The sequence below is a fragment of the Giraffa tippelskirchi genome, chromosome 4, assembly GCF_054371585.1.
Source record: "Giraffa tippelskirchi isolate mGirTip1 chromosome 4, T2T-mGirTip1v1.2.pri, whole genome shotgun sequence".
NCBI lineage: Eukaryota > Metazoa > Chordata > Mammalia > Artiodactyla > Giraffidae > Giraffa > Giraffa tippelskirchi.
The window spans coordinates 148,232,905-148,249,754 of NC_137278.1; the positions used below are offsets into that span (position 1 = coordinate 148,232,905).

Genomic DNA, 16,850 nt, shown 5'->3' on the forward strand with positions numbered 1-16,850 from the left:
ATAGTTCTCTCTCCCATCCTCCCTCACCATCTTGGGAGCACAGACTGAAAGGGGAAGATGAGAAGTAACTACCCACAAAAAGAATGGAAAGGAGCCCTCTCTTAGATTACCATGAAGAATATTATTTCCATGTAACATCAAGTATACTTTTTTACAAAGAAACTAAAATCTACATTGTCTAAGAGCTCAGCTTTGTAAATGTCTAAAATTACATTATAGCCCAAATCAAATTTAAAATCTAAATTAATTAAGCTCAATGGACAGATAAGTCTGCAACTGTCACTCAATGAACAGCTAAATCTGAGTCTAGCTATACATGTATACATTCCAGAAAAATCTAAGAGATTCTGGAGAAAAAAAAAGTCAAAAAATTTACAGTTTTATCAGCCAGATAACTAAAGGCATAAGACTTCTTCTGAATTATTCAATATCTCCTTAAGGGACAGGAGGATAATTTCAATAATCTTTGCATCCCCAGAACCTTACACTATGCCCAGAAAAGAGTAAGTACTAAATAAGTGCATGTTGTATTTAAATATTTATTCAACTCTCCATTTTAATTATTGCTATTTAATTTTCTTCCTAAAGATGTTTTCTAAATGACAGTTCTGGCTGTTTCTTAGAACTTAGTTTAAAAACTGAAATAATATTTGCTCAATAAACCAATGAAATTTAAAAAAAAATAAATTATGGACTAAATTTTTTCTTAATTACTACTCTGAATCTTTTATTACCTCTCTAGAGTTCCACTCTCAAGTCTTTTATTATGACTAATATTCCATTAATTCTCTGTATTTAAGACTCTGAGATTACTTAATCCAGCATTCCGCAAAACACATCATGTGAAACACTGGCTCTGAAAAAAAAAAATGCTTACAGGTAGCTCCTGTTGGGGGTGAGGAGCAGTTTCCACAGTCAAACCAGATTAGGAAAATCTAGGTTACATGGGCTTTAAATGAAGAGTTTGTCCAGACTTTCTTATGCCAACGTGCATTATTGAATATGTGTTATTCTGACACACCATTATTTTACGTTTCACTAGAAAGGTAGAAAAGAGTTTTGTCAATCAAAATAGAGCAATACTTCCTTATCAAAATGATTTGTATGCTGCATCCTCATTACCAAGATGATGAAATGTGAAAACAGGTCATCTTAGATACGGTAGCATTCAGTTTCTCCATTTGATGATGGAATCAGTTTTATAGGCTATTAGTAGAACAAGTGTTCATAATTTGGGAATTGATAAACTTCTAGTCCAAAGCCCTTGTGAAGAAGAAAACCAAGGCCCAAAGATGTTGCATGACCTGGTCACACACCTGGTTAATGAGAGTGACCTCCTGTCTGCAGCTTTCCTCCTTTAATTTATTCATTCATTATATTCCTCTCTTGAACCAAAGCTCTGTTGTACATTAACAGGCCCATCTTTCCCTAACCTATGTGCCCACAGTCTGTTTCCACTCTCCCTGCCGCTACCCTCTCCTCCTACAATCTCCTGCTAATTATAACTCCATCTACTGCATTCCTTCAATATCCTCCAAAAGAACTGTCACTGCCTCAAATCCTAATCTAAGAAGTTCGTCAGCCATTCTGGTCAGAAAGATACACAATGCTTTTCTTATTTCTTCTACTCCTTCCTTCAGTAGCAAAGCAAAGGAGGAAATGTTTATATAGAATCATAAAAACATGAAGTATATAACTCCCTTTATTCTATAGATAACAAAATTTGGGCCCAAAGTAGCCATCTTTCTGAAAATGTATATTCCTTAAAAACAGGGCTCACGTTACTTACTATGTGGCATTATTTTGATACATAAGATGATGCTACTTATTCATCACCATTCATTCATTCAACAAATATTTACTGAGCACCTATTCAATAAGTGACAGATGACAGAAGTCTAGTTGCTAAGACGGCATAGTGAACTAAACACACAAAAAAATCTCTACCTTGCCAGAGCTTACTATGCAGGAACCATGGGTTTTCCTGTAATAGAAATAGATTTTGATGATCAAACCTATCAACTTTCCCAGACTTATTTGATGTCCCACCCCTGCCTTTTCATATTTTTCCAGTTTATTCTTCCTTATGGCCAGGGATTAAAGTTGCACAGAATGAATTTCTGGGAAATGTCAAGTAATGTTAACACTTGAGGGTAATATCTAATTGTGAATGATTTGACAAGAATGTATTTCATTCTAAGTTTACAGATGAGGAATAGGAATAAAAGGTACAAAACAGATTCTGGGGCTAGAAGGCAAGTTGGTGGTAAAAACAAACTAGTAAATGCAGATTATGCTTCCAAACTCATTCTTAACCAATACCAAAAACAGGATAGCAAACTCAGAAACTTGCTATGATGTTATCTAAAATTTGCATAAGGAATATTGACCAAAATGGAATATACTATGAACAGCTGTACCATTCTATGAGCCACCATGCATTTCTGTAACAAAACTAAATCTTAAAAACTATAGCTATAAAATTTGGGGTTTTATTTGCTTGCTTAAAATTTAAGTAATCCAGCAAGTTAGATTAGCAGTACATTCTTAATTTGCAATTATGTGGTTGAATACAAGAAATATATCTACTGTTGAAGGAAATGCTTACCATGGTAGTAACCTAGTAAATTTAAATTCTATAAATGTATATCTCTTAAAAGTCACCTAAATAACTGATATCTTTGTCATTTCATGGTAATTTTTATAACATGCATTCTAAAGTGACGAATACAAGTGCAAATATACTAGATGTAAGAAAAAGAGAGAGAGAAAAACCAAGAGAATTAAAATGAATGGGGATTTTAAATTTTCAAAGGGTTGATTTCAAATGCAAAGGCACAAAAATTGAGATAATTTGCCACTGCATCTCAATAAAATCTATTCAAAGCATTTTAAATTAAAATATATCTAGCAGAAGCAGCCATGAGAGATTCAATCTCTAAATAAAATGTTTAGAATGAAGCTACAAACTAGAAAAGACTGATGATGAAAATTCATCAAGTATCTAGCCACTTATTAGTAACTCCTTGTGAACTGTCATTCGCATCCCATTCTTCATTAAACACATATTTGCTAAGAGCAAAAGATGGCTTGTTTTAATAAATCCTTCTATGATCTGTTAGGTAAATTATTGTGAACATGTTTAGATAAACATCTAATAATTCTACCTATATGATTCCCAAAAGTCCATGCTGTCTTGATAAACTAACTGTAAAATTATCATTTGCTTTCAGAACTTAAAATATTTCATATTCAGTGGTCATTGTTAATTAGAGAATTTCTCAAACAAAATTAAAACTCTTTTGTGTTCATGCCTATTTTATCTCTGTTGCTACTACATTTTGTTATGTAGTTTATAATTATTAATGTAGGTGAAGAATTTATTCTATATTTAACAAAAAATTAACCAATTCCACATTTAACAAACCATATGCCCAACACCTTATTCATACATATGCATTTATCATTCTATAGCAATTTAGCCTCACGCACAAACGATTTTTAAAACTCATCTAATAATTAGATGCTGTACAGCAACTTTTCAACATTAACTAATACTTTATTATATCATGGAGTTATTAAAACACTTTGTTTTAGTAAAGAATATAGCTGTATTCGAGTACTCATCAACATTTTAAATATAATTTTTCTTAGCTTCCAAAAATATTTTCATTCATGCAAGAAAGGACTCATGCTTAACAGTCAACATGTTAAATTAATAACATTTTCAAGATTCTATAAAAATTCAAAACATAGCAAAACAAAATGTGAAATTTTCTTTAATTCTTGGGTGGTCTGCTGAAGAAAATTTAGCTACATATAAAACCATAAATTACTGTTAAATCAGCTATTTGGATACAAGATAAGTTAATTTATGAAAACGTGTTTTAGTTTATAGAAAGTCTACACATGAAAGACAATTTCGATGAGATGTCCAAGCACAAGGGAGTTGGAAGCCTGTTGAAAATGGAAAAAGGTTTTGCACTCTACAAATATTGTTTGAACATAATATAAGCAGAAAAAATTTGTAGTTTATAAATCCATGTGTTCTTAACTGAATATTTTTAACATACTTTTGTTAAGTTTTCACAATGCACCTAAGTGCTAATGATATCAATACCCTTTTAAGCTGTGAAAGAATGTAAACCTAGTGCCATCTACTGGGAAAAGTGGAGACCATTCAATCAATTAATTGCAAATTATTTTGTGAATTAGGGGAGCTGAAATCTGAATGTCTTTTTTTTTTTTAAGAACTCTTTGTTTCTTTAAAAAAAAAAAAATAGCCCTCCACAAGGCACTTTCAATTTAATCAAATTAAATTAGGTAAGATGAACATGTAAGAATGTGAAGCCAGAGAATAGAGAGCATTAAACTGAACTCGTGGGAGAAAACTTCATTGGTGACATCAATACAGAAATTGGAAATAATGCGTTCTGATTAGAGTTTTTGTATTGGTTTCAAGTGTATCTTTTAGAATACAGGTTCTGAATCTGTGGTCAAAGAGTCCTCAATTACAAGTATCAGAGTATCTAATTAAAAAATCTTGAAACTATATGAAAACTTGCATAGGTGCACATATGTTTCTTCTAGGTGCACATATGTTTCTTTTCTTCTGGAGAAGAAAAGTCATAACTTTAATTTTTTAGAACAATTTTTTTAGATTAAAGATGGTTCATGTTTTCAGGATCCAAAATGGTTAAAAAATAAAAATAATACAGAAAGCCAATCTATTCGGTAGGTGAGTAGCACACCACTGACTTCAATTATTTCTTTACAGTAAATACAAAGATAACATCAGATGCTATTAATGAAATATTGCCAACTCAGACTTGAATAATAGTACTTCTTACTTATGGATGTTGCTTTGGTGCATATATGTACTACTTCCTGTTTACAAATGCAGAACTTAAAGCCCAACAGACAATATTAATTTGTTCCAGAGAAAAGCAATCAAAAGAACCAGAGTTCTTACTTCTCATGTTGTTTATTTGCTAACTCATGTCCGACACTTTTGCAACCCCATGGACTGTAGGCTATAATATGTACTTATTCATAATATGTATAATTTTTACTTATAATATGTACTTATTCCCTTCTTCAAACAGTTTATCACCAAAACTCAAATTGCTGGAGAGAAAAAGTAAAAGAAATTTTGGATAAGATACTTTGAACCTGTGTTACCATTTTTTATTGTTATTTGTTTGGCTACAATGTGATTTATACCTAAGAAATCTACCATATTGTATTAATGCAATAAAGTGAGAAAGAGAAATTGGATTTTTTACAATATTTTCAAAAGGCACCAAACTATGAACTTTAATTTAACCTTCCCATTAGATTTATTTGAGGCTGAAAAGAGTCTCAGATAAATTTGTCCTCTCTGTTATAGCTATCACTTCACCTACATGTAAACTTTCCAAATGTTTATTCATTCATTTAACAAATATTTATTAAGTGCCAGGCACTGTGCTAAGCTCTGGAGCCACAGGCCCCTGATTCTTGGAGAGCTCTACTTAACCAAATGATAGTCCTACTTACAAACACCATTTGCAAAGTATCTGTCTTTAAGAGTTCTAATTTCTACATTAGAATATTATGACATAACACCTTTACAAACTGCATAAACTGCCCTGTGGCTGTTCAATTCACGGACTGTTAAACATGCCAGTGAAGTCTATAAGAGTAACAACCACATATTACGTGTATGACGTTAGAGAAAAGCACAATTTATCACTGTAATTAGTACTACTTAGACAAATACTTACTTGGCTGAAAACTACCATGATATCTAGTCTAAGTTACAATTAGACTTAATTTTTATCAAGCACTGAAACTATGTGTAAAACTGTGCTTCCTAACCCTTCCTAAGATAACCCCTTCAGTCCTGATTTAGAGGCAAGGAATTCTAATGTTCAAACACGGGAAATATTTCTGTCCTCCCACCACAACCAAGCAGATTTTTCTGTAAATTCCCAGCCATTAATTAGTACCGACTCTTAAGATCTGATTAACCCAAAGCCAAGTAAAAACAATGACAGTTCATAAAATCACAGAATTTCAAAACTGAAAAGATTTTCTAATTTAAATTCCTCATTTTAAAAATAAAGAGACTGAGATCTGGAGAGGTTTACTGGTATGTTCAAGGTCACACAAGTTAATGATAGAGCTGTGGTTAGTTCTCTGACTCCTATTCCAGTGCTCTTTTTCAATACATAAAAGAAACTGTTATAGGAAATTAAGAAGAGCGCTGAGAGAAAAAAAAAAAAAACCTTTAATTACAAACATGAGCAAACCATAACTCAGATGCACTTAATAAGCTCTAAATTGAAATTATGCCTATTTAAAAATGAGAAGAAAAGGAAGTCAAAGCTGAAAAATGATAGATCAGCCTTCTGGGATATGGCCTTCATACAGGTCAATCCAGTTATAATCAACTTTAAGAGCCTGCTCCAATTATTTTTCAGTTCTAGAATTATTTCGTATTGCATAATACCTAAAATTAGTAGGGTACTGGCTAGGAAGCCGAAATCTTTTTGATTTACAGAGATTTTTGTTGTAATGGGTTTTGACCAGGGAACAGTAAATTAAAGCAAGACGTCAAACTTTTACCTTAATTTCCTATATCTCCAATTTTGGCCTAGTCCCTCTCTACTTGAATAAAGTAATGAAGGCTAGAATTCCCATTTCAATTTCATTGTTCTTTTTCAAAATTTAAATAGCTTGTTTCACATTATTGTTGAACTTAGCAGTGTCTTCAACATATCTACTTTTCTAAGAGTAAAATTCTGTGAATTTGAGCAGACTCTGGGAGATAGTGAAGGACAGGGAAGCCTGGCATGCTGCAGTCCATGGGGTCGCAAAGAGTGGGACGTGACTGAACAACAACAAGAGTAAAATTCCGTTAGAGAAATGGACAGTAGCAAAGATTTTGCTGACACTGAAGTTATAAAATATGTGCACACTCAAAATTTCATAACACTTTAAAAAGTACAAGGTCCTTGAATGGCTAAGCAATTATGCAATACTACTCTACCAAATCATTTATCAAAGTAAAATAGGTTTACAACCCCTAAGCAAAAAAGACAGAGTCCATCTGAGCATCCATTAGTACTAGATAGTAAGAATAAAAGAAATGTGTTGTATGTTTATAGGACTTGAATTCTGGTTCAGTGGGATGCATGAGTAAAATAAAGAGATCAAAACAACAAACTGAGATGGCTATTTCTCAAATATAAAGTGCATTTGTGGCTCCGATTAAAGTAAAAAGAGTTAAGTGCAATATGGGATGTATTGAAATGTTTTTAAAAGTCTATTTTACTAGAAAAATAGAAAAAAGTATATATCTATATTGATACAGATGTCTACAGTGACCTAGTGAACATTTATATACAGTGCTTACTATATGTCAGCCACTGTCATAAGCATTTTTCACATCCTAAGCTATTTTGTTCTCACAGCAACCCTTTCAGGTGAGTACTATTATTCCCATTTTACAAACAAGGAAGTCAAGGCACACAGCCAGTTAAGTGGCAAAGCTAGAATTTAGATGTGTGGAATTCCAGAATTTGTGTGCTTAAGCATTGTGCTATAATGGTTACTTCTTAAAAATTATCATCTTTGTTGAATTTATCTTTAAATCATGTGGATATCAAAATTTAAAGACACATATTTTGATTAAACAATTTCATTATGAAATCTCTTAACTCTACAATTGTCATATTTCGAGTGATACCATGTTAATTAATAAGTTTCCATAAGTACTTGCCTCCTTGGTGTATGACAAACTAATGTTACAAGAACTATGCTAGTGCTCTCATACCTGGGGATTTTTTCCAGTGGGAAACATGGTTACATATTAAATAACTTGCATACTCCAATTATTATGTGCATGTGCATGGGTGCTTGGGTGCTCAGTTGCTCAGTTGAGTCTGACTTTTTGTGACCCCCATGGACTGTAGCCCACCAGAGTCATCTGTCCATGGGATTCCCCAGGCAGGAATACTGGAGCAGGTTGCCATTTCCTCCTCCAGGGGATCTTCCCAAACCAGGAATTATTATACAGAGTTCATAGTCATGGAAAAGTTTCACATAGCCCAGAAACAACACTGGTTGATGCTCTCCCTCCAGCTTACATACAATAAAAGAAATAAAACTTGCCAGTTCTATAACTTGAATTTTTCTCTTATCCATCCCCCTTCTTTCCACACCTAGTGTAATAATCATTGTTAAGGCTCTCCATGCTCCATGAGTCCCTCCAGCCTCAAGCTCTTCCAACATACTTAGTGGCAGCAGTACAGGAACATGGCAGGTTGGGAAGCAAAGGTGTCAGGAAGAGTGGTTGTGGACCCCCAGCATTAAGCTTTATTGACTTCTCAACACAAACAGACATAAAAGCTATTTTTTGAAATGGGCAGTGTTTACTATTCAAGTATAGCTTCAAGACAAAAGCCTTATACTCACTTCTAATTAAGCTGCCATCTCAACCTTCTCTTAGAAATATCTGGAACCAGCACTAACCTTCCATCATACTAAATCAATAAACATAAATGCAAACCAAGTCATTTTACTCCCCCTTCACCCCTTACCTAAGATTTAAAATGTTTAAAACATCATATAAGGCACTTTACAATTTGTCTACCTTACTTTCTTATCTCTTCTAACTTGCCCTCACCCACCCAAGCAAGCCACATTAAATAACTTGTATTTCTCTGAACATACCTTGCCTTTTCAGGTCTTCATGTATTTCCTACACTACTTCATATGTCAGAAATGTCCTTCCCCCTCCTTGGACATCTGGCTAACTCTTGCTCATAGTTTGAGATTCAACATAAGCACTATATCCTACATGAAGCCTTCCTTAAACTTCAGAGACCTTCCCTCCCTTCCAAAGATGTCTTCCCCTAAGGAAAGAGCTAGGACCATCCTCTGCATTCCCCTAGCATCCGAGGCATAAATACTTGAGTCTTATCACCACGTGGTTCAATGGACTTTACACAGTTTCAGCTCCATCTTGTGCTTGTTAAAGAAACTGGCTTGGAACACATGTGCACCCATGGTGGATTCATGTCAATGGATGGCAAAACAAATACAATATTGTAAAGTTAAAAAATAGATACATAAACTAATTTTAAAATAAATAAATAAATAAACTGGCTCGATCTTATTTATCATTGTATCCTCACTGCTTCACACAATGCCTGGCACTCATAGTTAATATTCAATGAATATTTAATGAGTTAGAATGAAATTCTCTATATAATATAGTAATAGAGACATGTATAACTAAAAGAAAATACAAGTAATATTGATAATAATGTTCACAGAAAATATCTGGCCATTGTGATTTTCATAACAAAATTATATTGTTAAACACAGGCAAATAGTAAAGTTTTGGAATTTTATGTCTCTCTTGTTTAAATGCTTAAAATCACATTTTTAAAAAGACTGGTTGGCGGTTCTAATTTAAGAACCTGTTAACACATGCTATAGTAGTTCTCTTAATTTGGTCATTGTTAAATAGAACATCTTTTCTTTGCAAGTACAATAACTAACTTTCTTACACTAAAGTTGTTCATTTTAATTTTTTTTCTTTCCTAAAGGAATGACCACATGTGGAATGAAAAGCATTTTCATTATCCTTTAACAAGATGACTGTCCTATTTTGTGTGATTTGGGGCAGTTTCTTATCAAGACTGCCAGCCTCTTATGAACATTATGATTTTCAGATGTGTAGTGTGCATTAAAGAATAAGAAGATATCATGAAATATTAGTGACAATTATATACTAAGCAAGGAAACTGGACAATGTTTCCAAGGGTTGTAAGGATTGTGGAAATGAATGTTACTCAAAATAGAGTGGTGATTTATAACCAATTTCCGTCTTCAAATTAGGGCGCAAGTAAAAGAAAACGAAATTTAGCAAAGCACTGTGGTGTATCATTTCCTGCAGCAGAAACACCCCCCACCCCGGACCAGTGCCCTCACTTAGTACAGCACAAGAAGCAGCAACCTGAGGGAAGCCCACAGGCTCGCAGGGCAACTGGCTGGCTCTTTGTCACCAAATGCAGCAGGTTGAATGCAGACATCACTGTGATATCTTCACCAACAAAACGAGAGGCAAAGAACAGGGGCAAGAGCTGAGTAGGAGAAAAAAAGAAAACAAAAACAAATTAAAACATCACAAATGTTAAACACATTCACTGCACAACTGATGGTTACGGTTTTATCCAGAACTGAACACACACACACAGTGCTAATAAATTGCAAATGCCTACTTTTCAGATGGTGAGCTTACTTTCAACCCAGGCTTATTTCTATCTTATGAATAAAATACACACTATATAATAGTGCAATCTGTGAACACATTTTGCAAGAGGTTGGAAAAAGAGACAAAGTTTAAAACAGTTGAAAGGAATTAACATTTACTGAGTTCATACCAAGTGACAGGAACTGTCTGGGGCCAAATACACATATATTGTGTCATTTAATTCTTAGAATAAACCTAGGAGGTAGGTTTTATCACCCAATGTATATGTGAGGAAGCCAAGGCTCAAAGGTCCAAGGGCACAAAGCAAACAGCCACTGGGGAAAAAAAATTAGAAAGCCTTGTTCTATCCAACTACAAAGTCCCCCTCTCTCCTCATACCACGTTGCCTTCTTCCAGCCATTATCGGCAAATCTGGAGAAGACTGCAAAATACTGTAAGATTAAGAGATTTCTTTTGTTAGAGTTTCATACTTTAAAAAAATAGAGAGCCAAATAACCTAAGGACAACTAGGAGGCTTCACTTTAGAAACAGCGTTATGTTTGAAGATGACATATCAACTATGAATTTTCATTTGATTTTATTATTTATAATTTCTAGATCAATTCTGTAACCAATGAGTTAAACTTTAAAGAAAAGTTGTTAGGATTTTCTTTAAAGTTTTAGACAATCTTTCAGTTGGTAAAGATTAACTTCAAATGAAGGTGGAAATATTAGATGAATAGTAACTTCCCATATTTTATTTAAAATTAACCTTACAAGTGCCCTTAACCACTAAATGTCCAAAAATGGATATAAAATTAATGTCTCGTTCATTTCCTGACCCTCACCCCTGACTCCTTCTCCCCCCAAATAAAAGTCTGTTCCTGGTCTCTCCTGACCTCCTCAAAGAACAAACACATAATAAACAGTAATATATTTGACCAAATCACTCTGGAGTATATCTGACAGAAATCTGCTTGTATTAACATGCCTGAACTCTGACTTCTCCAAACTAAACTCACTACAAAACCAAAACATTTTTGTGTTACTAACTGGAGACAAAAAGGAGGAAGAGGGAAGGTAAGTATCACAATGCACAGCCTGAAAGAACCATTAAACATAAATAAACATGTCATTTGCACGAGTGACTGCAGAGCAGGGGAAAGAGAGCATTCCTTTGGAGCAGACTACTGACTAATAAAAGATCAAAGGTCTATACCTCACAACACTATAAATAAAAATGTATTTTATTCCCTGTGACCTTCTCTGTGAGGAGTAAAGTGTGCACAGTGAATGTAATTACTTAGCAAAGCTGCAGCCTCATTGTGCTCCTGCAGTTGACCATAAAATGTCTTCCTATTCTGTTTCATCAACTGCTGTACCAGGCGGCCTGCGCGCCTACCGATGGCCACAGCCATCTGGCTTGTGTCAAAGCCAGCGCACAGGAAGAAAGGGAGTGATGTTACTCTGCAGGTCAGGCAAAGAACAAAGATGCATTCTACAATTAAAAACTGAGGGCCTCAAACACCGGGGGCCTTTCAGCGTGATATGACGGCGTGATTTAATGTTCTGACGCTTGCCTTTATTTCTACCCAAAAAGCCAGGGCTCCATCTAGTGGCAAATTAGTTTTGCCCAGTTTTCCTTAAAAGGGAACCCATCTATCTGTTTTAGCATCCAACAAAGCAGAGTAACAAAGTGACTACTTTCAGAGCAATCTAGCCTTTTTAGCAAAAAGTACAGTTTGTCACAGTGCTCTCCGTCCTCAAGTCCTACAAAGCATGCTATTTCATAGGTTAGGATTGTGAGGATAACAGACAAAGCAGCTAATTTTGCAAAAATGCACCATGTACTATAGTCTACCCTGAAAAAAATGTAGCTGAGATGGAAAGTGAGAAACATTACTAGAGAACGGCTACATGCCTCTGGATGCCTTGCTGAAATCAAACTCATAATGTTATACTCCAGGAAACAAAAGTTTCCTAGTTAATATGGCTCTAAATGTGACACCAGGAGCAATTCATCTATAGAACAGAAAATGGAATATTTTTATGGTTAAACGATGTAACAAATTTAGCTTAAACTAACATTTTCCACTTAGTTTCTCTTAGCTTATGCTTGCAATACATGAAATAAAATACGCTGACAAATCTAAACTGCAGAATACACTGGATGAAAGACGTGATATCATAATGGATGGGTGGGATCTATGAGATCAGATTGCCTGGGTGTGAATCCTGGTTCTGTCCCTAAGGAGTAGTGTCACCTTGGCAAAGTGGCTTACCCTCTCAATGCCTCAGTTTCCTCAACTCTAAAATAACAATTAAATCACTTAATTGGTTAGAACCACTTGGAACAACTCCTGGCACATAGTTTATGCTCACAAACATTAGCTCTTACTATTATTTAAATGTACAGGTATTCGGTTTTATTTTAAAATTATATGAATCAGAATTTCTAACAGTCTACTTATACTCAATCCTATTGAGCCTTAGCAGGCCATTCTCCAAACACAGATTCCTATTTAGGCCAGAAAACTTACTACTTTTGGATCGATTTCCATGCTAGAATAAAGACATTCTAAGCTTGGCAGCTGATGAAACCCTTGCCATATGACAGGCAGTATTCTAAGCATTTCACATTTATTAGCTCTTTTAATCCTCAGGACCTTAAAAGGTACATATTATCATTTTCCTTCTTTTAGATATAGAGATTGAGGCATAAGGAGGTTAAGGAATTTACCTAAGATCTCCTGGCTGATAAGAAGCAGAGCCCTTATGTCACTGGACTGAATGATTTAACAGATTTGAACCCATGCCATCTAGTTCCAGGGCCAGTGCTCTTGACCACTATAATTGGCAATGAAAAGTCTAAGGTTGTTACCAATTCACTCTACATGCTCTGACTCTATGTTCTCCTAATAGACAATGTGGCTGATAATAAATACTTAATAAAGATTCATTTAATTCAAAAAGAGGAACTAAATGATTTAGTTCCAGCGAAGAGGAACTAAAGAGCCTCTTGATGAAAGTGAAAGAGAGAGAAAAAGCTGGCTTAAAACTCAATATTCAGAAAACTAAGATCACGGCATCCAGTCCCATCACTTCATGGCAAATAGATGGGGAAACAGAGGAAACAGTGACAGACTTTATTTCCTTGGGCTCCAAAATCACTGCAGATGGTGACTGCAGCCATGAAATTAAAAGACACTTGCTCCTTGGAAGAAAAGCTATGACAAACCTAGACAGCATATTAAAAGCAGAGACATTACTTTGCCAACAAAGGCCTGTCTAGTCAAAGCTATGGTTTTCCAAGTAGTCACATACGGATGTGAGAGTTGGATGATAAAGAAAGTTGACCTTGAAAGAACTGATGCTTTTGAACTGTGGTGTTGGAGAAGACTCTTGAGAGTCCCTTGGACTGCAAGGAGATCCAACCAGTCTATCCTAAAGGAAATCAGTGCTGAATATTCACTGGAAGGACTGATGCTGAAGCTGAAGCTCCAATACTTTGGCCACCTGATGTGAAGAACTGACTCATTGGAAAAGACCCTGATGCTGGGAAAGATTGAAGGCAAAAGGAGAAGGGGATGACAGAGGATAAGATGGTTGGATGGCATCACTGACTCGACGGACATGAGTCTGGGCAAGCTCAGGGAGTTGGTGATAGACAGGGTTCCCTGTCTTAGCAACTGAAGAGAACTGAATTCAAGAAGATTATGTGAAGACTCGCTTGACTTTGAGTGAAAAAAGTACAGAGTTAAGGAAGTAAAAAGCCTGAGACATACTCAGACATCTAGATTTAATCTTTCTGTCCCACCACATGTAACTTCTCTTTCCCTTTCACCTTCAGATTTTTTCTCTACATTCTTTTGATGCACCTTGAGGATCTATCACCTAGAGAAGCCCAGGACTGAGTCCACTTGCATCTACTGGACCTTCAGTATGTTGATGATGCGGTACTTCTGAGGATCAAACAAACCCACACTTACTCTCCACACTACCCCCCCCCCTCCAAATTCAAGTTTCAATTAGCCTGCTTTCTCCCAGTGCGCCCCTTGAGCTGCCTGGATGAAGACCCTAGCCAGAAACAATCCTAGTCCAAAACAGGCAAAAGAAACACATTCTTTGAGTGATGACAATCTTTGGGAAAAGACTTCACATTAAACACCCCTTACAATGCCTGGTGGTCCAGTGGCCACAATTCCATGCTCCCAATATAAGGGGCCCAGGTTAGATCCCTGATTGGAGAACTAGATCCCACATGCTGCAACTAAGAGTTTGTGTGCTGTACCTAAGTCTGTGTGCTGCAACTAAGACTCGGCACGGCTAAATAAATAAATAACATTCCCTGGAAATCAATACGGAACAAAGACTGATCTCAGCTGGCCTTGGCCTACAACGGCTTGGAGCAGGGCTTGGGTTCCCAGCCAGAGATTGGGTCTGGGTCACGGTGGTGAAAGCAGCAGATCCTAGCCACTAGGCCAGTGTCAGTGACAAGGGCCCTGGCCTTCAGCTTTGCAGAAAAGAATTTCCACAAAGATAGAAAGTAGTGAAGCAAGTAAAGTATTTATTAAGAGGTAAAAAAAGAGTACGGTACATGTGGATAGACACATGGGCGGACTCAGAGAGTCGCTGAGTTGCCCCTTTGAGGCAGTCTGAATTACTTTCGTGGGGCACTTCTGTGTCTCCTTTGACCAGTGATGTTGATTTGCCTGGTTCACAGTCAATACTTGGTACATCTCAGGAACCTCCCACGTGTACTCTTAACCAAGATGGATTCTACTGAAGAGGCCTGTGGGTAGCCTGGCATTAGTTAGCATCATTCCCCTTTGACCTCCAAGGACCTTTTCTGTGCATGTATAGTCAGGGAGGGCTCCTGATTTCAAGAATGAGAAACATATGGTCTGCACAGGGCCCAGGCTCCTCCCTTAATTGTCCTGCTATTCTCATCTTGGAGTTTCAGTCCATAGGGAATGAATCTCCAATGGCTTTACTCTGGGGGGTGGTACGGTGGGTGGGGTAGCAGCATCATCTACCTCCTGCCTCAAGACCACCCAGAAAATCTATAGCTCCCCAAGTTTGTCCTCAACTTCCTCACTTTTATATTGCTTTTTGTTTGCCTTTTATGTATTTTGAATTGGAGGATAATTGCTTCACAATGTTTTATTGGTTTCTGCCATACAGCCACGTGAATCAGCCTTATTGTACTATTTTTGACTCAATAATTTCACAGGTGAATAACATTTATAGATAACCAACATGTTCTTTTTAAATGCTAGACACAATTTACACATCTTTCTAATCTCTCATAATATCTAATGCATCACTTTGGAATTATTCAGTGTTTAAAAATAGGGGTTGAACGATACCTAATGAGTAGTATGACACTATGTGTTGAGAACAGAATTAGATTACACAATTGTCTATAATTTTCTGCTTGAAACTTTTTAATGATTCCTCTCTGCATGTTGCAGGGTTTCCCAAACCCTGTTCTGAGAAACAGGCGTTACCCCTTCAAACAAAATTAGTAGTGGAAATGCTACCCAATAGCAAGGGCCTGCGAGGTTTCACAATAAATACACCTGCTTACCTCTGTCTCAGCTGGTGCCTTTCAAATGGTTTTGACCTTACAAAACCCCTTTCTTTCTTATCACCAGCCCACAGAACACATTCTGGTAAATCCTTTGGATCATGTCCAAATTACTGAACAAAGCATCTAAAGTTCTACATCTAGCTGCTGCCTAACCTTCAGTCTTTTCTCTTGCCATACTCCACATCCCACCCTACCCCACGTCCCTGCCATACCAATATACTCATTTGTTGTTCAGTCGTTAAATTGTGTCCAACTCTTTGCAACCCCATGGACTGCAGCACGACAGGCTTCCCTGTCGTTCACTATCTCCTGGACTTTGCTCAAACTCATGTCTATTGAGTTGGTGATGCTATCTTATCAGCACATCCTCTGCCGCCCTCTCCTCCTTTTGCCTTCAATCTTTTCCAGCATCAGGGTCTTTTCCAATGAGTCAGCTCTTTGCATCAGGTGGCCAAAAATAACTTTCTGCAAACAAGTTTGCTATTTCCTACTTCCACTTCCAAATCTTTCTTCATTCCATATCCTTCTCTCCTTTCACCACTCTCAACTCCCACCCCTTCTAACTTCTCCTATTTGAGTCCCCAGTGAAGCATTAAGCATGCTGTCACATCCCTTATTAACAATTTTTAGGGCACTGATTTGCTCACACCTCCCTCTTCTAGATTATAAACCTCTTAAGCGTAGAGACGGTGTCTTTTTCATCTTTGTATCCTAGTACCTGGCACCTAACAGCCATTCATGTATTGAGTGGAAGAATGATTATACAAATAACTGACTATGGAAGTGGTTGTTCAGGATCATCACTTCCCACCCCTGCTATCTCTGCCATCTCAACTGTTTAATGGTGCTTAAAGGTAAGAATCTGAGTTAAGATCAGTTGATTCCTTCATGGCAATTAGAAGTATCTATGAAGAGGTTGGAAGCTGAAAGTGCAATCTGACTTGAGATCTGAAGATAATTCAAATGTCCTATTTTGGTCAAAAATGTTTACTTCTCCATCTTTTCTTATCC

At 36.3% G+C, this 16,850-nt stretch overlaps 1 protein-coding gene across 5 annotated transcripts in view; it reads right to left on the reverse strand.

Annotated features, from left to right (window-relative positions):
- Nucleotides 1-16,850, reverse strand: part of MSRB3 (methionine sulfoxide reductase B3) — a 178,542-nt gene that overhangs the window by 129,679 nt on the left and 32,013 nt on the right. For 4 of the 5 annotated variants that reach the window (XM_081588841.1, XM_081588842.1, XM_081588843.1 and 1 more), the window contains exon 2: nt 10,010-10,136. The exons of the other annotated variant lie outside the window; for it this stretch is intronic. In XM_081588841.1, coding sequence (XP_081444967.1) covers nt 10,010-10,085 — 76 coding nt within the window. In that variant the 5' untranslated portion in view covers nt 10,086-10,136. The remainder of the gene's footprint in view (nt 1-10,009; nt 10,137-16,850) is intronic. 5 annotated transcript variants of the gene reach the window in all.